Here is a 25,801-nt window from a genome sequence, read left to right as displayed (position 1 = left end):
ACCTATACAATCCAAACACAATTCATCTTTTCTCTTATTTTTGTTGACTTCCCACCCTGTTTTCCAGAGCTGCTCTTTCTCTCTATTATAATCTAATTCCTCCTGCTGCTCATTGCTCAAAACCTGCTTGCAAGTTCATCATACTATAACATTTATTTAAATAGTCCGAAAAAGGCAACCATTATTCCATAAGAACACACACCATTAGCTTCTCTTAATCCTGCTGTTAATTTTGCACAGGCAAATAATGTATCCTCATAAGGAGCAGAATGAAATTCAAGAGCTCTTGTCCGTCCCGACTCGCACCTTAATCCTTGGTAACCTTGCCAATTCTTGCAGGAGGAAAAAACAAATATTGTTCCACGGGGCGGCCAAGCTATTATTTAAGCATTATTTCCTTTGTGTGTTTTGTGAGCAGAGTGTTTTGAAGCACTCCGGCCCTCATTGCTTAGATACTAGCTGGGTCTGAACACAGCAGAGAAAATGCCTGTGAAAAAGAAATGCTGAACGGAGCCCCGGAAAGCAGGAAATCTGCCACACAATACAGATCTGGTGGGGCCACGCAAGCTGAAGGGTCCCAGCCCCAATTCCATCCACCCAAAAAGTTATCCGAAAGGCAGACTATCTTTTAGAGGTGGGCAACGCCATCCTTGCATCTTTCCTTATCGCCTCCTTTCCCATCATCTCATGCACAGAAATTAGCTAAGCAGTGGTCACTGAGATCAGCTGTGCTAGAGGTCAGCTGCGTGGAGGAGCATCTCTCCAGAGCTCAGCTGCTTCGCTGGTGAATGAGCACGGATGCTCGTTGCACTCAGCTCCCACCAGGCGTTGCCCAAACCAGTAAAGTGTGCTGCTCCCTGGAAGAAGACGACAGCCATGATGCCAGCCGGCTGGGGCTCCCATGAGGCAACGAGGCCGCCGCGCATCGTTTGGGCTGATCTCGTGATCCGGGTCCCTCTGCACCAGGGCCGGTCCAAAGGTAACCCCTGTGCTTGTTTTTGTTGCGTTTTTTCCCTGTTTCAATTTTCATCGGTCATTACAGCTGTTCTCTCTGCAGCCCTGGAGAGGGAAGTTTTTTTAATGTTTAATTTTTCTTATGTTTTTATATATGCTGGAAGCTGCCCAGAATGGCTGAGGAAACAGAGGCAAATGGGTGGGGTGAAAATAATAAATTAATAAATCATTTTTTACTACATTGCAAAATGAAATGGAAAAGAATATTATCTGCCATTTCAGTGGCACCCAAAGAGACGCAAGACGCGACCTTTGCGGCAGCCATGAAGCAGCACCCAGGAAGCGATGGTCACAATCCGGGCCAAAGGAACAGGAGGACACATCTGCCCCAACGCTGCCAGGATTGCACCCGAGGAGCCGAGGAGGAAGACAGAAGGGAGCCCATTGCCCCGGCCTGCCACACGGTGCCTCCCTTGTCCGCTCTAGAAAATGGAGACTCTCAAGAAAAACGTGCCGTCCGAACAATCCTCGTCGACCTGAGACCCATCCTGGAGAAAGCGTTGGACCTCTCGGACTCTTCTCCAGAGATGTTGGAGAGAGACTCCCAAAACGATGAAGAACATCTGCAGATGGAGACTGGAGATCTCCCCACTGAAGGAGGAGGACACATCTCAGAGATAGCCACTGCTGCTTCCATAGATACCAGCATCCCTGAGGACATTTTGCCGCCGCTCCCCAGGGATCCCTTCCGAGCACCCAGTGCCCACGCCGAGAGCACCCGCAAGGCCCCAGAGATCTGTCCTCAGTTGGACGACTCGACTGAGCTTGAGGAAACCACGCTGCTGGCTGCGTTGAACCATGAACCGAAACTCAGAACGGCCGTTTCCTTGCCTAAGATTACACCGCAAGAGCTAGGAGAAGACCATCTATTGCAATCGATCAAGGTAAATTCACACACCCAATATGGGTGCTGCTGTGACCCAGGTCTGTCCGTGCGTGAGGATGGGGATGGGTTTTCAACCAGGGATGAGCAGATTTCTTCTCAGTACCCTCACCGTCCAAGGCCTGGTTGCGTAGTGCAACCGGAATGCACCTTAAACATGCTCAAGGGCAAACATGCCCTTGCAGGTGTCCCTATTTTCCAGGTACAGTCACACATTTACAGAAGCCGTCCTGGTTTCTGATTCGATCCTGGAATGTCCCGCTTTTCCTTAGGGTGTCCCTATTTTCATCAGAGAAATGTGGGAGGATATGGGGGTTATGCGACCCTTGAAGCAAGGAGATACCGTAAGTCACTAGATAACCCTTAGAAGACATCTGAAGGCAGCCCTGGAGAGGGAAGTTTTTTAATGTTTAAAGTTTTATTATGTTTTCATATATGTTGGAAGCTGCCCAGTGTGGCTGGGGCAACCCAGTCAGATGGGCAGGGTATAAATATTCTTATTCTTATGGAATAGGGCATTCCTGTTTTCATCGGAGAAACATTGGAGGGTATGCCACTGCAAAGTCATGCCTCTCTTCCTACCTTCTTGGGTCAAGCATTGGACGTGCCGCCAATTTAAAGCAATACCTTGCCTCTTTCTCTTCCCGCCCCACTCTGCTTGCCTGCCCCGCTTTCCCCAGCCTCCCGCCTCGCCCCCAGACTTCCATCTCCCCACACAGCTGCTGCTGCAGAGGCTGCAGGAGACGACCACCAGCCGGCATCACTCGCTGATCGTGCAAGTCCTGAGTTCACTGCGGGAGGAACTCTTGATGGAAGAGCAGCTGCCTTTGGATGGTGGGTAAGGAGACTTCTTCCTCCCAGGCGCACAAATGTAAGATGGGGCACACCTGGCTTGCATGTGCAAAGGATCTAGGGGTCTCAGTGGACCACAAGGTGAACAGATTCATCCTCTCTCTCTCTCTCTCTCTGCACTTCCAGGGACAAGGCAAGCCCTCTCCTGCAGCTGCCCAGCATCAATGCTCCAGAAAGGAAGAAGGGAGGCCAGAAGGTGAAGCATTTCAAGCCCGGCCAAGTGGCCACCGAAAGGATGCTTGGCAAGTTCACCTGGCGCAGGTGCCACAGGTCTGTCTATGGGGCTGGCTCAGCCCCACAAGCCACAGACCTTTGAGTTGCTGCAAGGTCTTTTATTAAAGATGATGTTGTTGTTGCCACAAAACAAACAACTTAAGATCATTGGTTTCTATGGGTCCATTCTGACCCATAGAAGTTTTGCTGATAACAGGGGTTGGAACTGAACTTTGCTCTGCTCAGACTAGAACCCACTAAAATTAATCGACCCAAGCCAGTCAGTGTCTTTGGATTTCAACAGCTCTACTACCGAAGCTGAACCAATTATTTTGCGCATATATATATATATATATATATATATATATATATATATATATATAAAATTGTGGGGGTCTGTTATTTTCTTAAATAAATAAAATAAAGTAGTGTGCCGGCTTTAATTTTTTGCTTCTTGGACCTTTGACTGTGACTGTTCATAGAATTCAAGGGGACCCCCAAGGGTCATCTAGCCCAACCCCTGCGATGGGGGCTTCGAAGCCAAAGAGACAATCCCAAGCAGACAGCCATCCAACTGGTTTAAAAACCTCCAAGGAAGCAGAGTCCACCATCTTTAGACAGGTTTCCTAACCACACAATCCTATCCACATCTACTCAAGCAAAGGCTGAGCTCAGCAAGGAGTTACTCCCAAAATAAGTGTGTACAGGATCAGGGCCTGAGCAGCTGCATAATTTCTGGATGCAAGTCTGTAAACACACACACACACCACATTTCATTTTTCTAGTGGTGAAAGCACACCAGATAGCATTCTTTCCAATTTCAGTCCCTCCATATGTTTTCCTCTTTCGGGGGCAATTTTGTTTATTGAATTCATATTCTGCCTAGTCCGCCAAGGAGTTCAAGATGCTTCTCCTCAACAACCCTTAAGCTTATCCACAGAACATTAAATCTGATGTCATTTTGCATTGATCTGTTAAAAATTTGGAGATACCAATAAATATGAATTGGCAAATAAGAAAAAAAGAGAGAATCTTATCTACAGAACAACAGTCCTGTGAGGTAGGCTAGGCTGAAAGGCAGTGATCGTCCCTCAAGGTCCCACCCACAGAGCTTCATGGCTCAGCTGGAATTTGAACCCTGGCCTCCCGTCTCAGAGTCTGATGCTCTAAGCCAGGCATAGGCAAACTCCGGCCCTCCAGATGTTTGGGACTACAATTCCCATCATTCCTGACCACTGGTCCCGTTAGCTAGGGATTATGGGAATTGTAGTCCCAAACATCTGGAGGGCCGGAATTTGCCTATGCCTGCTCTAAGCACTACACCTTGCTGCCTCTCTCTTGGACTCTCAGCTGCTCACCCATCACCCTTATCTGTGGAGCCCCTGTCAAGATCTTGCCCGCTCCCAGCACCCCAGAAATGGTTAAGACTTGTGGTGTTGATAACGGCAAGGTCGCAGGTTCAATCCCCATATGAGAAAGCTGTCTATTCCTGCACTGCAAGGGGTTGGACTGGATAATTCCACCTCTGTGAGTCTATGATATAAGAGGGAGGATGGTTACAGGAGCACAACAGAAACACGCAACGAAAATGTGTTCCCTTCCAGATTCGTTTATTGAGAAATATATTGTGAGAAACGGGCTGCCCACCCCACAGCCCTCTCTCCCCACCTCCCGGGCAGCTCACACGTAGAACTGGCACCCGAATTTCATTTCTTCCTGCTTGCTCTGCGGGTGCAGGAAGTAGAGCTCGTCTAGCGTGGGGTTTGTCCAGCGGGTGGTGTGGTAGCGGGACTCGCCCACCTGCAGGGAGGAAGAGGAGAAGCTATTGACAATCTGTCGGCCTCACCTGGGTCAGGCAACAAGGAACTTAAAAGAACAAAAAAAACCACACCCCGATATCCTTATGATAAGTGATACCACCTCTGACCACTTATCATGGGGGCACTGAGGTTGTCTGGCAGCTTCTTGGTCGCTTGGGAGAGCCCCTAAGCTCGCCATAGGCGAAGAGGACGCTCTCATTCCACTGTACAAGGGACTTTGCTCTTTTAAGGCCATGGGGGTGGGAAAGTGCTTGAGCAACCCCATTTTTTTAACACTGCACCCCAGAAGCAACCCCAGGTTGGTCCTCACCTGCCAGTCGGGGACGTCCTTCATGATCTTGGCTTCCTCGTCCAAATTCTGCCGCAAGAGGCGCAGGGTCCTTTAAGAGGGAAGACGAGAGACGGACAAGAAAGTGAGGCACAAAATGAAAACAGGTGAGTTGCACAAGTCTGTTGATTTCAATGGATCTACTCAGGTGTCAGCGGGTTATTTCTGCGGGCTGGAAGCCGGCTTATCTGCATTTTTATTTGATCCATCGCTAATTATCACAGCAACACCTGCTTGGAGAAGGACCTGGGTGTAACTCAAGGATTTTGCAGGCTACTGGCCACTAAGCAGAGGTTGGGTGGCCATCTGTCATGGATGCTTCAGCTGAGATTTCTGCATTGCAGAGGGTTGGACTAGACGCAGTGTTTCCCAACCTTGGGCCTCCAGCTGTTTTTGGACTACAACTCCCATCATCCCTAGCTAGCAAGACCAGTGGTCAGGGGTGATGGGAATTGTAGTTCAAAAACAGCTGGAGGCCCAAGGTTGGGAAACACTGGACTAGAGGACCCTCGGGTCCCTTCCAACTCTACAATTCTTGGGGGGGGGGGGGGACCTAAAAAGCTGGCAGAGCCAGTGCTTTGACTCCCAGACTATAAATATTTCTGAGGAGAACCTGGGGCCCCGCTCTTTTGATGGAACGTGGGTACTGCCATGCGCAACATTGATAAGACTCTCCCAGCTCAGACAAGCGAATGAAGCAATGATGAGGCTTTCAAGTTCGCTTGCAAAAGATGAGCATAGATAGAGACAGCCAGGTAATGTCGAAAAGCATGGAGCAAGAGGCTGGGCACATCTTTCCTTTCCTTTGATAGGGTCCCTGCTAATCACTGGCAGTTTAAATATGCACACACTTGCATTAAGAGCTGAAGGTTGCATCTTTGGCTAAACCACTTCTGTGTTTTAGAAACTGAACGAGGGCATTTGCACGTGAACGCTGGCGAGCTGAACGAAGCTTACTCCCAGGAAGCTGTGCAAAGGATCACAGTCCGACTGACCCAAATAACACAGCAACACACGATTATTAATAATAACAACAACAATAATCCAATTTCTTACCCACCCTGCACCTTCAGGTCCCAATCACAACAATTTAAAATCCAATATTTAAAACACTTTAATGGTTTTAATGATGCAAACCACCTTGATATATATTTTTAAATTGATGTAGCAATATACAGATTTTTTAAAAAAGAAATAAGTACACACTGCCCACTGGTTTGTTTATGGGTGCGCTTACTGGACCAAGGGAAATACCTGCGTTTGGGGGCTCTCCTCGGGGAGGGGCGGTGCCACAGCGGCTATCACAACAAGCCCCTGGGCTTCTAAACCCACAACTTCACAAATTCTGAGGTCTATGTCCATAGAGAAAGGAAGGACCGAGGAGGGGCGGGTCACTTGCTTCAGAGGAATCCCGTGGGATCCACACATACCTCCGGTCGTTCTCCGCCATCAGAAGAGGATAGATGGCAATCCGTGTCTCCAGATCCTCAATGTTCAGACGTCTGGCGAAGGGAGAAACACATATCAACAACAACAACAACAACAACAACAACAACAACAACAACAACACCCCACCCATCTGATTGGTCCATCTTCTGGGTTTGACAGTGGGGAGGGAGGAATCCTGTTGCGTTCTGCGCATGCAACAACAGGTGAATCCTGCCCCTTGTTTCTCTTTTCCAGCGGTACTCTTTAACCAGGGTTTCTCAACCTTGGGTCTCCAGCTGTTTTTGGACTACAACTCCCATCAACCCTAGCATTATTCAGGGATGGTGGGAACTGTAGTCCGAAAACAGCTGGACACCCAAGTTTGAGAAACCCTGCTTTTAACATATTGGTGGAGTGTTATATCCCCATGACACTTGGCCACTAAAGTTGACAAGTCTGTAGCTCCTTAGTGTGCGTGAACATGCACCAGAGTAAAACACAGAGGAAGGCATCTGTAAGGAAGTCGGGAATGGACAGAAGGCTGTCTCGCTAGGGTGGTCCATGCCCTGGTTATCTCCTGCTTGGACTACTGCCATGCGCTCTGTGACTTGGAAACAGCCCTGTTTAGGGAAGTTTTTAATGTCTGATGTTTTATTCTGTTTTTAATCTGTTGGGAGTCACCCAGAGTGGCTGGGAAAACCCAGCCAGATACGTGTGATATAATAGAAGATTAATAGTAGCAATAGTAATAGTAATAATAATAATAATAATAATAATAATAATAATATACCAGTCCTGAAAGATCTTCACTGGCTCCCAGTCCGTTTCAGAGTCCAATTCAAAGTGTTGGTGCTGACCTTTAAAGTCCTAAACGGCCTTGACCCAGTATACCTGAAGGAGCGTCTCCACCCCCATTGCTCAGCCTGGACACAGAGGTCCAGCTCCGAGGGCCTTCTGGCAGTTCCTTCCCTGTGAGAACTGAGGTTACAGGGAATCGGTGGCTCAAAGTCCAACCCTCATTGTACAGCATGAGACTCTTAAATCTGAGGGTCATGGGTTCAAGCCCCATGCTGGGCAAAAGATTCCTGCATTGCAGGGGGTGGACTGGATGACCTTTGGGTTCCCCTCCAACCCTACGATTCTCTGACCGCTGGCTGCTGGGAGTCCAATGGAAGGTGGGCAAGTCTGATGTGGAGGCTTAGATTTTGCAAGAGAAAAGGGTCGTTTCAGCTTCTTTCATCTCCCACGCAGCATCTACTTAGCAGAAAGGCTAGAGAAACTCACCTCCTCTCTCGGTTCCACTTCACTATATTGTAATAGCCGACGATGAGGGTCCCCAATCCAATCGCAAAGAGGCTGTAGCCTGGGGAAGGAGAAACACAAAACAAAAGGGTGAGAGCATTCAGCAATTGCCTATACGAAGATCCCTTGAATTAAGGTTACTAGTCCACATTGAGGTTCTGGCTGCTTTGACAGCTATTGCCTTTTGGATGGAGAAATTAAGCTGAGAAGCTGTTTCAACGTACAGTTCTAGTACTATAATGCTTGACTGATTATTGTCTTTGTACCTGAGAACAGATTTTGAGCACTCCCTATCATTTGTGAATTGCATATGCATATCATTGATTTACTGAACTGGCATGTGCTGTCTTAACAAAATGTTTGTTTATAGGGTTTTCCTTGTACTTTTAGGGGCATTTTTCATTGTTATTTGGTTGGCTTTAGATGCTGCCCTGTTTGGGCTTCGTTTGCAGAACGAGCAAACAAATGATAGATGATAAAGAAAGAGAGGACACATGTGAGCCCCTGAACATTTTGTCTCCCCCAACCCTTTGGAGAAGAAACTTGACCTTTATACAGCGGTACCTTGGTTCTCAAACTTAATCTGTTCCGGAAGTCCGTTCCAAAACCAAAGCATTCCAAAACCAAGGCGCGCTTTCCCATAGAAAGTAATGCAAAATGGATTAATCCGTTCCAGACTTTTAAAAACAACCCCAAAAACAGCAATTTAACATGGATTTTCCTATCTAACGAGACCATTGATCCATAAAGTGAAAGCAATAATGTACTGCAGTCATACAATCAATCAATCAGTAGCTGAACTGGGTTCCACACAGTCACAAAAACAAAAAGAGAGAGAGCTGTAGAAACAAAAACGCAAAATAAATAGCAAAAATAAACAGAATTCAGCATAACACTCCAAATGAAAGTGTGGCACTCAAATTGGAAGCGTAACACTCTAAACGGAGCACGTTTGGCTTCTGAAAAAAGTTTGCAAACTGGAACACTTACTTCCAGGTTTGCAGTGTTTGGGTTCCAAGTTTCGTTTTTTTTCTGTGGTAAATCTTTATTGGTTTAAAATACCAATTACTACGAAGGTAAGTATAGAAAAATTCAATACAGAAGAAAAAACAGCATGACATAAGAGTAAGAAAAAAGTTAAAAAGACGAAAAAGAAAAGAAAGAAAAGATGAAGGAAAAAGGGGAAAAAAAACCCAAATTTATACAAAATCATGTTCATCAAATAAAAATTTCTGCTTAAAGCTTCCAATCGTTCTCATTATACTATTTCTATTATCATGGTTTTGTCGCACAAAAATGAATGAAACGAATACCTTGGTGGGATATAGGAAAAAGGATATAAGGCAAAGTTTGGGTTCCAAGTTGTTTGAGAACCAAGGTCCCACAGTATTCGCACGACATGAGGCGCCCCTTGCAGAGGAATCCTGGCCCCCAGGCGACCCTCAGAGGTCCCCCCCCCCCATGCAGGGGGCCAACTGAGAGTGGACCCCACCACTCGGGGAGCCAGGACTTGGGTTGGGGGTGGGCAGGTACTTAGGTATTTCTGTTGTTTTCCTTGATTTTTTTGGGGGGGGCAGCTACGCCCAGGTCTCCCCCCCCGCCCCTTTCTGACCCAGCTGCCTGAGCCCCCCCCCCTCCCAACACCCCTCCCCCCACCTCCGAGGGACCCAGGCGTCCGGGGGAGGCCCGGCTCCTCACCCGAGAGCCCCCTCCGGGGCAGGTTCCTCTTGTAGTCGATGGGGCCGTATCCGCCCGGCGGCGGCATGTCCTGCTTCACCTTCCCGGCTCCCGCCGCCATCTTGGAAGCGGGACGAGCGCTCCTGGCAGCGGCGCCCTCTGACGTCAGTGTCGCCGCCGGGCGCCTTGGCGTGACGTCACACCTGCCGGAGCAATCGGAACCCCGACCGTGTTACCGTAACCACGCGAGCAGAGGCGCACGGCATTCTTGGGAGCAGGCGCATCCCAGTCCTCCTGGCTCTTAGCCAAGGGTTGCAACTGAAAAACAAAGAGGTTGCTCTGCAGGGAAAGGGCTTTTTCCCCGCCCTCAGCTGACTTCCCTGGCTTTTTTTCTGGCCCACATAGGACTGTAGCCTTATGAGGCTTTGCCCTGGGTGGGAAAAATATTGCGCCTGGGAAAGGGAAGTGGGAGTCAAGGAATAGTTTCGGAAAAAAGGCTTTTATTTCTACCATCCATGAACTGGTAGAAGGAGCAAGTGTGATAAGTCACAAAAAGCTTGCACTGGTTCACAGTCATGTGCACAGAGCATATATTCCCCTTCCAGTTCCCTCCCCTTTCTCCTCCCTCAGGAGTCCTTCCCTATGATGTGTTTCCTGAGCATGTACAGAAAGCTCCTGTCTTTGGGAAAGGGGAGTGAGAGCCAAGGGGTCGAGGAGCCCTGGTGGGTCAGCATGTCCAAAGATGTTGCAACTAGAAAAATTAATGAATGTTAGAATGATGTTGGATAAGAAGTTAAGTGGTTTTTAGCTATAATGCTATAAGGAATATGAAAAAAATGGATTATTAATAGGTAAAAATTTAAGGTTACAATATTTTAAGATTAAAGATTAGGATAAACAAAGAGGGAAAGGATTTGCTGAATTAACAAATTGAATTGGAATACAAAAAAGGGAGGTGTGAGGAGGTCCGGGAAACAAGCAAATGAAAGATAAGTAATGGAAAGATGGAATTGTTTTTTAACTATTTTTATTTTGTATTTTTCTTTTTTTCATTTTGTAATACTTTGAAAATCTTAATAAATATCTTTAAAAAAAAAAAAGATGTTGTAACTAGAATGAGATAAGATTCAGTTCTCAGGTCTGCTTTGAACAGAGCCTATTCATTAGCTTTTTGAAGCCTTCTCGTGCTGATAAAAGAATAACATTTTGCCTTTGGAACAGCATCTTGTGAGAATCCACAGAAAAGCTGTAGCTGTGGATTTTTAGAAGACAAAAGGAATTTTGGACAGTCTTGAGGCCTGGGGTGATTTGCAGGGAAAGGGCTTTTTTCCCGCCCTCAGCTGACTTCCCTGGCTTTTTTCTGGCCCACATAGGACCAAGACCATAGTTGGCCTTGGTGAAGATTAGACGTTTTCATCCCCAAAAAGTTCTTGAGTTTCTACTGAAATGAGGCTGCATTTTAATGTTGTATTTTCAACTTGTTTTTAAATTGTATTTTAATCAATTGGTTTTATACTTGGTGTTAGCCGCCCTGAGCCCAGTCTTGACTGGGGAGGGTGGGGTATAATAATAATAATAATAATAATAATAATAATAATAATAATAATTATTATTATTATTATTATTATTATTATTATTTCTGGAGGCAGTGGAAGACAGGAGTGCCTGGCGTGCTCTGGGCCAGGGGGTCACCCGAAGAGTCCGGCGCTACTAATTGACTAAACAACAAGCTGATTTCTGCATCGCAGGGCGTCGGACTCAGTGCCGGATTTACGCATAAACTCAATAAGCTCTAGTTTAGGGCCCCATTCTCTTGGGGGCCCCCCAAAAAATGAAAGGAAAAAACACTGGATGTACATTTGCAAAACATAAGACAAAAAACAAATAAAACCTACATGCAGCAACCGTGTTTTGTGTTGTGTAGGCTCCTGTGATGTAAGTCATGGGTCCCGCCTGCTTCCTAAAATATCACTGGTTTGCTCATTTCTATATAGTGGTACCTTGGTTCTCAAACTTTAATCCTTTCCAGAAGTCTGTTCCAAAACCAAAGCGTTCCAAAACCAAACTTAATAATTACTTCACTATTAATATACTGTACTTCTTCTTAATTGTATTTCAGTTCAACAATTATTTTGATAAAATACATATTTTGCTATGTGAAAATGGCTCGAGATACCTAGTAAAGGTAAAGGGACCCCTGATCATTAGGTCCAGTCCCGGGGTCTGCAACCTTTAAGACAAATAGAGCCACTTGGACCCGTTTCCGAAGGAAAAAACAACTGGGAGCCGCAAAACCATTGCGACATTTAAAACAAATATATCTCCGGAGCCGCGATCTAACAGCGGGAAGGTGACGTCGGGACGGTGCGTGACTAACGCACGCACCGCCTCCATGCGACGTCACAGCCAGTACAGCACCCGCCACAGTGGGGAGTGTCGGGGCGCACAATGCGCCTCCTCCCCTCGCTAGTATCCGCCCCGGAGCCGCGGCAAAGGTGTAAAAGAGCCACATGTGGCTCCGGAGCCGCGGGTTGCAGACCCCTGGTCCAGTCGTTACCAACTCTGGGGTTGCGGCGCTCATCTTGCTCTATAGGCCGAGGGAGCCGGCGTTTGTCTGCAATTACCATATAGCATATATTCAGCACAAAAAACAGCGACAATTTGTTGTTGACAAAGGTCAGCTGGACATATAAAGGGCCCCATTACCTTCAGTAGCTGAGGGCCTCATTGAACCTAAATCTGGCCCTGATTGTAACTGAAATAGAAAGAGGGGAAGTTGCTTTTTTATTTAGCGCATCAAGCAGAGAAAGGGCTTTCCCCCCGCCCTCAGCTGATTTCTGCATCGCAGAGGGTCGGACTAGATGACCCGTGGGGTCCCTTCCAACTCTCCCATTGTGTGATTCTCTACGCAAGGAGACCATCAGCGGGGATTGAACCTGGGAGCTTCTGCATGCCAAGCAGGTGAGCAGCGGTCTCCCTCTACCAGTCACGCCACCCTGGCCCAGCCTTCAGAGGGCTTGCTTTCCAGGAGAAAAGGATAAATTTGCCCATGTGCAAAAAAAAAAGTCTTAACAGGTTCAGGGAGAAAATTGTACGTTTGGTAATGTTTTGGAACAAGTTCAATGATATTTTTTTAAAATATATATATCCCTGAATTAAGTTGTGTGTCCTTGTTTCTCAATCTGATTCTTTTTCATGGTTTTGTATGTTTTGTGGTATTTCATGCATTGTGATTTGCAGTTATTTTATTGATTAGTTTAGTAATTTTAAAAAACTATTTAATGCTCTAGTTCATGGGGTCACGGAGAGTCGAACATGAGTAAGACAACTAAACAACAACATTTAATGATTATTTGCTGATAAAGGTAAAGGGACCCCTGACCATTAGATCCATTCGTGGCTGACTCTGGGGTTGCGGCGCTCATCTCGCTTTACTGGCCGAGGGAGCCGGCGTTCAGCTTCTGGGTCATGTGGCCAGCAGGACTAAGCCGCTTTTGGCGAACCAGAGCAGCGCACGGAAACACTGTTTACCTTCCCACCTATTTTTCTACTTGCACTTTGACGTGCTTTCGAACTGCTAGGTGGGCAGGAGCTGGGACCGAGCGACGGGAGCTCACCCCGTCGCGGGGATTCGAACCGCCGACCTTCTGATCGGCAAGCCCTAGGCTCTGTGGTTTAACCCACAGCGCCACCCGTGTCCCTTTATTTGATATTTCGCTGTTTATTACATTCTAATGAATTACTGAATACTGCTTTAGTTGATACAAATTGTTTATTTAAAATTTTTCTTTTAATCGTCACTTTTTTGTATTGGGTCAGATTGTCTATTAAGTGTCTTATATTTGCTGTCTATTTTGTTGTTTCTTCAGCTCGTTATTCACCTTTCTATAGAAATATAGAAAGGCGGGATACAAATTAAAAGTGAAATGAAAATGAAATAACGTCTAACTTTATGCTGCCTTCAACCTGCTTTAACAGTATTCCTTTATTATGCCCCCTTCAGTTTGTTTTGCAGGCACACATATATACAATTTTGGTTTTTTTAAAACCCTGATGCTCCCATCAGCCTGAGGCAGCATGGCCAGGGATTCAGGGATGATGGGAGTCCAACAATGTGAGGCAGTGCGGTGTAGTGGTTAGGGACTAGGGTCCAAATCCCCCTTAGCAGCCGTGAAGTTCACTGGGTGGGGCTTTGCCTACCTCACAGGATTGTTGTGAGGCTGAAATAGGTAGGAGTAGAACCAAACACACGACCTTGAGCTCATTGGAAAATAAAGGCAGTATATAAATGTAAATAATAATAGTAATTATTAATAAATAATTAATAAATAGCCTACCTCACAGGGTTTAAATGACTCCTCAAAACAGCGAATGTGGCGACAGAAATTAGAAGCAGCCAGTCAGGTCATCAAAATTTTCGATGTTACCAGAGAGGGGGACAAAGGGCAGACGAAAAGAAACTGGGCTAAGGTACTGGGTGCTTTTTTGGGGTGTGTGTGTGTTCATTTGCTCCCGATTATTTTTAAATAACTTCTAAAACTATACAAGGCAAGTCCTTGCCCTGCTTAGTTAGAAGTCCTGTTAGAGTTGGGAGAAGCCCTCTAATCCAACAGAATAAACAGTTTAAGGATGTTCTTACTTATTGCCGGTTCTTAAGATTTTAAATGCACTCTGTGCATGTTCAGAAATACTCGGAACACCCTCTCTCCTTGGAGGTTTTCTAAACAGAGCTTGCCAGGGATTCTTTAGCTGTGGCCCCTACATTGCAGAGGGTTGGGCTGGATGACCCTCAGAGGCCCCTTCCTATGCTACAGTTCTGTTGAGCTGAACTGGAACTAGCAAGGTTCTAGACTAGTAAACCCACTGAAATGAATAGGTAAAAATAAGCCACGTCCTTTTAATTTCCGTGGGTCTGCTCTGAGTGAGACAATCTGCAGTTGAAAAATAGGTTAATTGGCTGGGTGGAAATCAACCGACCCTGCTAGGTAATCCTGTCTTTTAGGCCCAGTATCCCTGAAGGAGCGTCTCCACCCCCATCATTCAGCCCAGACACGGAGGTCCAGCTCCGAGGGCCTTCTGGCGGTTCCCTCCCTGCAAGAAGTGAGGTTACAGGGAACCAGGCAGAGGGCCTTCTCGGTGGTGGCGCCTGCCCTGTGGAACGCCCTCCTGTCTGATGTCAAGGAAATAAGCAAGTATTTCTGACTTTTAGAAGACACCTGAAGGCGGGGAAACTTTTAATATTTGATGCTGTATTTTGTTGGAAGCTGGGGCTGGGGAGGGGTATGAGAAATTTATTATTACTACTATTACAGTGGTACCTCAGGTTACATACGCTTCAGGTTACAGACTCCGCTAACCCAGAAATAGTGCTTCAGGTTAAGAACTTTGCTTCAGGATGAGAACAGAAATCGTGCTCCGGCGGCGCAGCAGCAGCAGCGGGAGGCCCCATTAGCTAAAGTGGCGCTTCAGGTTAAGAACAGTTTCAGGTTAAGAACGGGCCTCCGGAATGAATTAAGTTCTTAACCCGAGGTACCATTGTATTATTAGAACCGAGGAGGTGCCCCCCCCCCCCCGCTTGGGAACCACTGTTCTAGTCCTTAAGAGCAAATTGATAGGGCATGAGCAACGCCAGTCTCTGATGACATTTTTCCAGGACGCAACAATGTTCAACCCCCCCCCCCCCCAATTTTCACCAAGTGCCTTCACTCCCCCACCCCACCCCGTGTCATTCTTCATGTCTGCACACACCCCCTAATAAATTGTGCTAGTGATTTTGCTGTAGCTGAGGAGGAAGGCATGGGGATCAGTGCATGCCAAAGGATGTTTATCCAGACTTGGGAATGGGGAGTTCAGGGATAGCTGGACGGCCGCAGACGGACCACCTTGGCGTTGCAGCAGGCTGGCTAATTCCCAACGCTGGATCTGGTTCTTGGCTACCTGGGGCCCAGATCAACAGAGGATGCGGCCTTATACTGAATAATAAAAAAAGTGGCTCTCTGGGATTTTTGGCACGGAATCCTTTGCAACCCTATGTAGAGATGCCAGGGATGTAGGACAGCTGAGGTCAGACACAACCGAATGGTTTCAGGTGGTCTGTTCCATGTATGACATCGCTGGACCCTTTAGACCAGTGTTTTTCAACCACTGTTCCGCGGCACACTAGTGTGCCGCGAGATGTTGCCTGGTGTGCCGTGGGAAAAATTGAAAAATTCGAAAGATTTAAAAATAAAGTATTTCATAATTTTTCACATTTCTGTTTACTTACTATTTCATAATAAAGTAATTATAAAATACTTTCTTTGTGTCTATTTGATTCCTATTCAAGAGAATTACTTTATATATAGTCAATATAGGCACAGAGTTAAATTTTTTAACATTTTCTAATGGTGGTGTGCCTCGTGATTTTTTTTCATGAAACAAGTGTGCCTTTGCCCAAAAAAGGTTGAAAAACACTGCTTTAGACAACAGTGCCAGTTAGGTGTTGAGCTAGGACCTGAGAGAGAGACCAGGGTTTGAATCCTCCCATTCAGCCACCAAGCTTGCTAGGGGTGACCTTGCGTCAGAAGCGATCACCCTCAGCCCTGGTCGACCTCGCAGGATTCTTATGAAGATGAAGATGGGGAGGACTCGCTCCCTTGAGCTCCATGGGGGGGGGGGGAGGTGGAATATTATCACAAATAGACAGGTCCATGTAGAATAGTTAAAACCCAAATATCCACACTTGTGGGGAGGGGAAGAAGAAAGAAAGAAAGAGGAATTATAAGGAGCTTTTTATTACAATGCAACAGTCATAATCTGAAGAGGGGACCCCCCCCTCCTCACTCCCCCCCCACCCCTGTACAGCAATGGTTGTTTTGTAATTTTTTTTTGTATTTTTAAAAATTTATTTTAAATTAAGTATCTAACTTGCTGCTAACAAAATACCAGACTGGCTCCCCCACTGCCCCCCCGCCTGAAAAAAGAGAGAGAGGTTCAACTGCATTAACCCTTCCCCACCCCTTCCTCTTTATATATAGATATATATATTTATATATTTATATAATTTTTATTTTTCATTTTGCAACGAACCCCTCTCCTATCAGCACTAGATCTAGTACCAACATGTTGTTAGGAATAAGTCATTTTAAAAACTGGGGGCTGTAATTCCACCTCTAGAAAATAAAAGTTTTTTTTTAAACAACCTTAAAAACACAAAAGAGGGAACAAACTGTAGGTGCTCCTTTGATTTAAAGCTTGGAGTATTCTGTTTTTGTGTGTGTATGGGGTAGGGGTGGGGAATGCAATTTAAAGCAAAAATAAAGGTTACCCAAGGTGCTACTAGAAATTAAACATTTGGGGGGGGCAGGGGGGAGAGAATTTGCTTGTTGGGAGGAGGAGAATGATGTCTGGGGCACTGTGAGCAGGGTCTGGGATGTGCTTTGAGGACAGTGACCAGCCCTGCGGAAAACTCTTCAAAGAGTACGAAGGCCGTTTTGCACCCCCCCCAAAAAAAAAACTGGTAGCAAACGGCGGCTGAGGGAGGCTCTATCTAGTGGCACAGCTGAATCAATGTTCTCTCCCACCCCCTTTTCTTAAAAAAAAAAAAGCCTCCCCACAAAATTTCCTTTCCCAAAATCCACCGGACCTTTTCTTTACTCCAGGTTGCCTAAAACTGCATATGGCTTCTGGAGATCCAAAGTACAACTCCCCCTGGCCACAGAAAGCGCACGACGGAAGGAGGAGAGGGGGGTGGGAGGGACCCAGTAGAGATTTTAAAATAAAAATTCAAAAAAAGTATACATCTCTTCTTCCTTGATCCCTGTTGGGATGTTTGGGGTGGGGAAGGGGGAAGAGAGGCTCAGCCCCCCTCCCCACAGTTCATTCTCTCCAGATGAAGGAAAACTCCTTTTAAACTGTCCGGTAAAGTTTTGGGGCTATCAAATGTCCGGGGCAAAACATCTATCTGAGACAGGATCCTGTTTATTTCAAAGAAAGACAAGACAGGTGCGCCTCCGACCCCCCCCTTGACGCAACCCCCCCTCCCCGCTGAGTCCTGTCGCTCCACATCTTCGGGGGGGGGGGGCGGAGAGTCCGTTTTGCATTTGTTCACAACATAAGTTATCAGCGGGTTTGTCTTTTTTTAATCAAAAAATAAAACCAACAGCCCTAAGAAGCCACTCAGGCTCCCTCCACCGCAACAACCCCCTGGCTGCCCCCTCCGTTTATCACGTTGCCACCACGGGAATTGCAAAGGGGTGGGGGGGAGCAAAAACGAAAAAGGCAGGGCTGGAGCCAGTCCGTCCCCTTTGCGGATTTCTCTCTCCACAAGCGCTGGGTCCCAGTTCCACTTTCCGTGAGCGGGAAATAGTACATCCTTGATCGCTAACGACCGTTGTACGATCGCTCAGAAACGGAAATAATAATAATAATAATAATAATAACGACAACGATAAAATCTAAAAAGGAACTAAAAAAAAAAAGCGGCCTTTTTTTTTTTCTTTAAAGGGGAGGGTGGGACGAAAGCAGGCGAGAAAGACAGAGAGAGAGAGCGAGTTTCTTGCACAATTAATCCTCGTTCTGTACTACTGCTGGCTGGGGGGGAAAGAATGACATGTAACTCCCCCCCCCTCCAAAAAAAATGCTAATAAGAGAGACAAAATAAGTTTCAGGGTGTGTGTGGCCAGCAGGAAAGAATGATAAAGGCGACTCTCCTCTCGAAGACAGCAGAACAAAAATGATAATAATGAAAATGCGAAAGTCCGGTTGCCTAATGTCCGTTGCAACCTCCCCGAGTGTCCGTTCCACCCTGCAGGGAAGTGTCGTTGCCCCTCTCTGCCGCCCCCATTCCTTGCTGAGAGAGGCGCTGGCGGGAGCAAGCTTTTCCCTCCTGCGACCTTTGCAGGCGTGATCCGGGCGAGGCTTGAAAGCAGGCTTGCTGTTGTCGTCGTCGTTTTCCCCACCGGATGGTGGGATGCTGGGCAGGTGGCGGAATCGAAGGTTGGGTTGGGGAGGGTGGGGAAACGGAGGGGGGGGGGACAAGAAGAAAAAGGGAGAAGTCTTCCACTCTAGGCGGAGGTTCCTGCGTTATTTCCACGTGGCAGACTGAGAGATGGATCGCGGGGGGATCATGTCTAGGAGGTACTCGCGCTGGCGGTCCACAGCCGAAGCAGCAGTTTTATGCACAGCGAGACTGGGGTTGACAAAGTTCAGTGTCCCACCTGGAGGGAGGGAAGAAAGAAAGGAAAGAGGGGGTCAGGGTGTGTGTGTGTGGCACAGCACAGGTCTGCACATACAGGGTACGTGGTAACTGACAATCGTTCCCGCTAATGGCAAACTCTGCCGGAGCGTGCGGATGGTTTTGGAGGCAAAGCTCAGTCAGTAGAGCACGAGACTATTAGAGACTCTTAACCTCAGGGTCGGAGGTTTGAGCCCCACCTCGAGAAAGATTCCTGCATTGCAGGGGTTGGACAAGATGACCCCCGGGGTCCTTTTCAGCTCTACAATTCTACTATTTTATAAAAAAAAATGGGGGGGGGGCCAGAATGCAAGGTATCAAAAGGAACAGTTACTGAATCATGTGTTCATTTATGCTGGCAATGTGAAAAAGCACAAACCTTTTGAGTCTGTGGTTTTTAAAGAAACCACTAACATGAAGGAGCGTCTCCACCCCCATCTTTCTGCCTGGACACTGAGGTCCAGCGCCAAGGGCCTTCTGGCAGTTCCCTCACTGCGAGAAGTGAGGTTACAGGGAACCAGGCAGAGGGCCTTCTTGGTGGTGGCACCCACCATGTAGAACGCCCTCCCATCCGATGTCAAAGAGATAAACAACTACCTGAGTTTTAAAAAACATCTGAAGGCAGCCCTGTTTAGGGACGTTTTTAATGTTTGATGCATTACTGTATTTTAATATTTTGTTGGAAGCTGCCCAGAGTGGCTGGGGAAGCCCAGCCAGATGGGTGGGGCATAAATAAAAAATTATTATTATTATTATGAATTGTCGTATTATCCCTTTGCCGCTGAGCTACAGCCTCTCCCCCCACCACAAGCCTCCCAAAAGACAATGAGATTCTTTTCATCCATATGCAAATGTGAACCAATCAATTAAAAATTGCATTCCTGCACTGCAGGGGGTTTGGGCTGCGTGACCCTTTGGGCCCCCTCCCAACTCTACAAAAAACACAAACAATCATAAATCAAAGTTTTATAAGCAGGGCCCTGAGAAGCCACCGAAAGAGAGAGAAAGCGTCCCAGGAGGGAAATTCTGCAAGGCGGTTTGGAGTCCCAGAATGCTTTGCAAAAGGCACCAAAGAGGAGAGAGAGGGGAAGACGGAGGGAGAACTAATAATTCTAATTAAAGGAATAGAGAAGCACCCTTTTCACCCAGGAGAAGAGAAGAGAAGAGCCAGCCTTGCCCCCTTTGCCGGCTGGGCAAGGGAGCGCAGCCAGCGAGGGCAAATATTTGTTTTTAAGAGTGTTCCCGAGAGCGAGTGGTCTACCTGCGTTGACGAGAGTCTTCTTCCAAGTGCAAGCACTTCCTTTGCCGGCGGGTCTCTGAGCACGCTTACCTTGCCTGCCGCCAAGCACGGCCACACTGGAGGCGGCGTTCTGCAACTTGGGCGACGGGCTAAATGCATGCAACACTCCGCGGGGGGTGCTGGCGCTGCGGGGAAGCTGGCTGGAGGCCTGGGCGAGGGGAAACGGGAAGAGAGGAGGAAGGTGAGAGAGAGGCCGGAGCAAAAGTCCCGCTCGCTGCCCATGTGAGAACTCTGGGAAGCATTCGGCGTTTCCCAAACTCGGGTCTCTGGCTGTTTTTGGACTACAACCCCCATCATCCTCGTGGCTCAGGGATGATGGGAATTGTAGTCCAAAACCAGCCAGAGACTGAAGTTTGGGAAACACTGTTCTAGATCCGTAAGGATGATGGAAGTTGGCCTCATACTGGAGATGCAGGCAGCTGGCTAGTGGAGTATTTCCTGCACGGGCCGGCAGCAGCTCTCCAGGGTGTCAGACTCAGGTGTGTCTCCGCCCTACTGTGGCTCGGACCTGGGACCTTCTGCATGCATAACAGGTGGTCCAGCCCTGAGTGGTGGTGCTCCAGGCAACACTCCGCCTACCCGAGTCCTAGGACCTTCTACAAGCAGGGAGTCATGGTCATCCCCTTAAAATCAAAGCTAAGATCCCAGTCCTCATTGTTTTAAACAGGCAGAGAGGAAGCTGCCTGACACCGAACCAAGCTGCCGGTCCATATGACAGAGGCGCACTTAGCACTTCCACTGCCTGCTGGAAGACACAGCTCTTTCCCCTGGTCCTTGGCACCCAAGAGAGGTGTGCGCATGTGGATTATATTGTAGCTGGCATTGTCTCGAGAGACAATGGAGGGCATCTCTGGTGGTGAAACCAAACCGCTGATGAGCAGCAGCTCCCTGGGGTGCAAGCCTGGGCAGTGTTTCTGAAAGTCCTGGGCAGCCCAGACGACAAGACCCCCCTCTTGACCTCTCTGAGGGGGTCCAAAGGAAATCAGAGCAAGATGGTGGACACCAGCTGGGCTGCAGGAGTTGCCAGAAGGAGGAGGACAAGACACCATCCAACTGATTTAGGGACTCTACTCTGGAATTGTGTATGGTGTACTCCCAAGCCCTTTCTTCTCCCAAAGATACCCTGCAAGGCAGCAGAGGTTTAGGATCTTCCTTCTATTTAATGGGCTCCCTTCCCAGGTGGACAAGCCCCATCTGCCCCTCACTTCCCTCCACAGCATGCGCAGAAACCGCCTTCTGGACCACTGGACCCCCTCTTGGTCTCATCCGCTCCATCCACCGGAGCCGATCTTCGCATGCAGGAGAAGCCCCTAACTGTGGGTTTGAGACCCATGGACTCCCCTCACCTGGTTTAGCTGGCCAGTCATTACAGCCAGCCACCCCTCCCTATTTTAGGACCCACCCCTGCTCATCTGATTGCAAATTGTATAAACGTATTTTATTATTATTTACTTTATTACATTTGGAACATAGGAAGCTGCCTCCTACCGAGTCCGACCACTGCTCCATCGAGCTCAGTACTGTCTGTACAGTGGTACCTCGGGTTGAGAACTTTGCCCCAGGATGAGAACGGAAATCGTGTGCCGGCGGTGCAGCGGCAGCAAGAGGCCCCATTAGTGAAAGCACGCCTCTAGTTTCAGGTTTCAGGTTAAGAACGGACCTCCGGAACAAATTAAGTTCGTAACTAGAGGTTACTGTGCAGTGGTGCCTCGCAAGACGAAATTAATCCGTTCCGCGAGTCTCTTTTTTCATCTTGTGAAGCACGGCTATTAGCGGCTTAGCGGCTATTAGCGGCTTAGCGGCTTTAAGAAAAAGGAAACAAACTCGCAAGGCATTTCGTCTTGCGGAATGACTCAAAAAATGGAAAACCCTTTAGTTTAGCGAGTTTTTCGTCTTGCGGGGCACCACTGTACTTGACTGGTAGCAGCACTCCTGGGTTTCAGGCATAAAGTCCTTCTCAACCCTGTTTGGAAGCACCAAAGATTGAACCTGCGATCTTTTGCTTGCAAGGCAGGTGGTTCTACCACTGAGTAGGGCTGGGCAATATTTGGTTTGCAACATCGTGATATATTACCAGCTAAACATATATGATACATCACAATGACTGAAATATTGTGGAGCTAGGTAGTGGCATTGGCTGGCTTCATGGTTTTTCCCACATTGTGATTTTGGCATAGCGCACACACCCCATGATTTGTGATATATTGCCAAGTCACAAATTATGAAACCACTATCATATGGACTTCAAACCAGTTTTGGACGATCTACCAATATACCAAAAGGGATCTGCCAAAAGGGACGCGGGTGGCGCTGTGGGTTAAACCACAGAGCCTAGGGTTTGCTGATCAGAAGGTCAGCGGTTTGAATCCCCGCAATGGGGTGAGCTCCCGTTGCTCGGTCCCTGCTCCTGCCAACCTAGCAGTTCGAAAGCACGTCAAAGTGCAAGTAGATAAATAGGTACCGCTCCGGCGGGAAGGTAAACGGCGTTTCCGTGCGCTGCTCTGGTTCGCCAGAAGCAGCTTTGTCATGCTGGCCACATGACTCGGAAGTCCCTTGGCCAGTAAAGCGAGATGAGCGCCGCAACCCCAGTCGGCCATGACTGGACCTAATGGTCAGGGGTCCCTTTACCTTTACCAATATATTGCCCAGCCCTACCATGGAGCCATATATCCCACCTTTTCCTCCAAGGAGAGCTCCAAGTACACGGCTCTCCTCCTCCAGGCCTCATCCTCCACAACAACCCTGTGAGGCAGGCCAACGATCTTGTATTTCTATACCACTGTCACCTGGCACAGGTGGGGAAATGGCTCTCCCCTGCAGAACAAACTAACTGGAAAGCTAAGTTGGATACAGCATGCTGCTGATAATGCCAAGGTTGCAGGTTCAGTTCCTGCAAGGAACAACTGCCAGTTCCCGCATTGCAGGGGGTTGGGCTAGATGACCCCCAGGGCCCCTTCCAATGCTTCGGTTCTTATGAACTAAAAGCGAGGGAAAGTGCCGTGTCCCCACCTGCTTGAGCGAGTGATGCTGCTGTGCGATCTGCTCGGGTTTGGTCTGGACGGGGGAGGCCGCCTGTTGCAGTATCCGCTGCTCAATCTCCTGCTCCTGCTGGAGGGCCTTGACGAAGGCGGCCTTCAGCCGGCTGGTGTGCTCGGCTTTCAGCGACTTCTTCTGGTTGGAGGACATGCATGTCTCGCACATGATGGAGCCGCTCTTCTCCTCCCGCCACCGGCAGGTGAAGTCCGTCTTGCACTGGACGCATGTGTAGGGGTCCTGAGAGGAAGGGGCAGCGGAAACCTTGCCTGCAGGGAGAGGGAGAAACGGAGCAAGTCAGCCCAGAAGAAGAAGAAGCGAAACAGGACAGCCCTTCCCCACCCCCAACCCATCAATTGCCCAAAGTTGCGGGATGCACGCAGGTCACAGAATTGCAGAGCTGGAAAGCACACCCAAGCCCTGTTGGAAATTCGCCAGCTTGCGATGCCCAGGCGCTAAGATGGCACCTGACTCTCCACCATCTGGAAGTGAATGCCTGGGGATCCTTGGACCGGGACGGTTTTCACACACTAGAATTCTATCCATTATATTTTACCTGTACAATCAGAATGACTTTCAGGAACCAAAATGCTTTCATTGCGCAGGAGCAGTCCGGTTGGAATGGGCCAGTAAATATGTGGATCAAGTGTCTTTTCTTCTTTAAGTTCTCAAAGTTCTTAACAGAGAACCACCCAATCTCTGCTTACAAGTCTCAAGGAAGGAGAGCCCACCACCTTCCGAGAAAGTCTGCCCCACTGTTGAGCAGCTCTTGCCCTCAGAAAGTTCTTCCTAATGTTCAGTTGGAATCTCCTTTATTGTCATTTGTAGGGTTGCCATACGTCCGGGAAAACCCAGACAGACACGTCCTCTTTTTGGAGGCCCAACATGTCAGATGGGCATGTTTTACATTTTAAAGGAAAAGTCTGGGTTTCTTTGGGCTCAGGCTGTTCTGCCTGCTGTGGCATTTCTAGTCATCTGAATCCATTGGTTCAGGTCCTACCCTTATTCTTACTAAATATGTGGATTAGCAATCCTTCCACCTTCGCAGGGAATTCTGGGAGGGGAATGGGGGCAGGGGTCCTCCCAACAACTCTCAGCACCCTCATCAAAACTACAGCTCCCAGAATCCCTTGGGGGACACCACAACTGCTTAAAGGGATATCACCCTGCTTTAAACGTATGCTGTGAAGGTAGCCTTGGATTCCAGTTTAAAAAGGAGAAAAGAAGGCTTTTTGAGGGAGGAGAGAATGTGTGTGCACGTCCCTCTTCTTACCTTGAGCTTCTAGAAGGTTCTGCACCACCTCCTCCAAGCCCACCAGGTAGATGAACTCGTTGTTGGCCGCGCTGGGCAGGAAGTTCATCTCGGGGGCCGGCGGCTTGGGCGGAGGGATCTCCAGCAGCGTCTTCTCCAGCTGCTTCCGCAGCGCCAGCTTGGCGGCCGCTTGGCGGCTGGCAGGGGAGTCATTGGAGTTGACGATGGAGGCTACACTGGTGGCAGTGGCTGCAGCGTTCACCTGGGCCGCCGTCACGGCCGCACCTTTGAGCGAAGTTGGCGAGGCCTGAGGGAGGGGGAAGGAAAGAAAAGGGGTTGTGTTGAGCTGATATTCCTGCATTGCAGGGGGTTGGACTAGATGACCCTTGGGTCCCTTTCCAACCCCTATGGTTCTGGGACTCTTATGATTCATGCAGACTGCACCGCCCTGGTGCCGTCACACTGAAATAAGAGCTCATTGCTTGCTTGCTTGTTTTTAAAAGTTTTGACAGTTGCGACCAGTAATTTGATCACTGGCTGCAAAAAGGATTGGGAACAATGAGTCAGATAAAATTGCTATAAGCTGCTTTGGTGATTGGGAGGTTTAATTTGAAATTAAGCTCATTTTCCGCTGTCTCCTTTTGCCCACACCACGGATGTCAGTTTATATCGCAGGTGTATGTTCTGCATTATCTTGTTAATATTACGGCTACAAACTTGTCATGGCCTTTGGCTAGATTACAGTGCTTCCCCAACTTGGGCCTCCAGCTGTTTTTGGACTACAACTCCCATCATCCCTAGCTAGCAGGACCCGTGATCAGGGATGATGGGAATTGTAGTCTAAAAACAGCTGGAGACCCAAGTTTGGGAAACCCTGGGCTAAAATAATATTCTTATTGATTGATTCAAACAGTTTTCTTATTTTATTCATTTTTTAAAAAACCAATGAAGCCGAGTATAAATTTTATGAAATAATGATATATTATCACAATAACCACCCTCATTCATTGCCTACCATTCACCCTAAGGTCCTACGGCAGGTTACAATATCAAAAACACTTTTTTATTTTCTATTTATTCCATTTATATACTGCACTTTATCCAAAGATCCTATGGTGGTATACAACTTTATATAGCATAGTAGTACCGTATTTTTCGCCCTATAGGACACACTTTTCCCCCTCCAAAAATGAAGGGGAAATGTGTGTGCGTCCTATGGAGCGAATGCAGGTTTCAGGAAGCTATCTGCAAGCCTTGCGCGCCCGGGGGAGCTTGCGGATAGCAGCCTGTTCTGGGGGCTGGGGTCAGGGGAAGCTCGGGCTTCCCCCGCCCCAGCCCCGCGGCTGGGGGGGGGGGGGGTAAATAATTGTCTTCACTCCCATCGTTCAGCCTGAGGTCCACCTCCCTGCCATCAGTGAGGTTACAGGGAATCAGGCAGAGGGCCTTCTCGGTGGTGGTGCCTGTCCTGTGGAATGCCCTCTCATC

General features: G+C 48.0%; 3 protein-coding genes across 11 annotated transcripts in view; 1 reads left to right on the top strand and 2 right to left on the bottom strand.

The window, feature by feature from the left end:
• Window positions 1–145: 145 nt before the first annotated feature.
• LOC114588459 (uncharacterized) lies at window positions 146–3,292 on the top strand. The gene is made up of 4 exons (XM_028713771.2): window positions 146–979; window positions 1,237–1,898; window positions 2,578–2,735; window positions 2,876–3,292. Exons 1-4 carry the CDS (start codon window positions 799–801, stop codon window positions 3,063–3,065), a joined length of 1,191 nt encoding a protein of 396 aa, XP_028569604.2. The 5' UTR covers window positions 146–798; the 3' UTR covers window positions 3,066–3,292.
• Window positions 3,293–4,555: 1,263 nt separating this feature from the next.
• On the bottom strand, window positions 4,556–9,696 carry NDUFA13 (NADH:ubiquinone oxidoreductase subunit A13). The gene is made up of 5 exons (XM_028713901.2): window positions 9,539–9,696; window positions 7,823–7,901; window positions 6,541–6,612; window positions 5,093–5,162; window positions 4,556–4,762 (listed from the first exon to the last, which is right to left on the bottom strand). The coding sequence occupies exons 1-5, from the start codon at window positions 9,636–9,638 to the stop codon at window positions 4,643–4,645; spliced, it is 441 nt and encodes a 146-aa protein (XP_028569734.1). The 5' UTR covers window positions 9,639–9,696; the 3' UTR covers window positions 4,556–4,642.
• Window positions 9,697–17,456: 7,760 nt separating this feature from the next.
• Window positions 17,457–25,801, bottom strand: part of GATAD2A (GATA zinc finger domain containing 2A) — an 82,580-nt gene continuing 74,235 nt past the window's right edge. For 8 of the 9 annotated variants that reach the window (XM_028713327.2, XM_028713331.2, XM_028713326.2 and 5 more), the window contains 4 exons: window positions 24,338–24,623; window positions 23,041–23,333; window positions 19,993–20,179; window positions 17,457–18,714 (listed from right to left, as the gene is read on the bottom strand). In XM_028713327.2, the coding sequence (XP_028569160.2) occupies window positions 18,581–18,714; window positions 19,993–20,179; window positions 23,041–23,333; window positions 24,338–24,623 (900 nt within the window). In that variant the 3' untranslated portion in view covers window positions 17,457–18,580. The remainder of the gene's footprint in view (window positions 18,715–19,992; window positions 20,180–23,040; window positions 23,334–24,337; window positions 24,624–25,801) is intronic. The other variant, XM_077922080.1, reaches the window with a different exon arrangement.

Source organism: Podarcis muralis, chromosome 18, assembly GCF_964188315.1.
Source record: "Podarcis muralis chromosome 18, rPodMur119.hap1.1, whole genome shotgun sequence".
In the NCBI taxonomy this organism is placed as follows: Eukaryota; Metazoa; Chordata; class Lepidosauria; order Squamata; family Lacertidae; genus Podarcis; species Podarcis muralis.
Note: the sequence above shows the minus strand (reverse complement) of the source record. Positions and strands in the feature narration are given on the sequence as shown.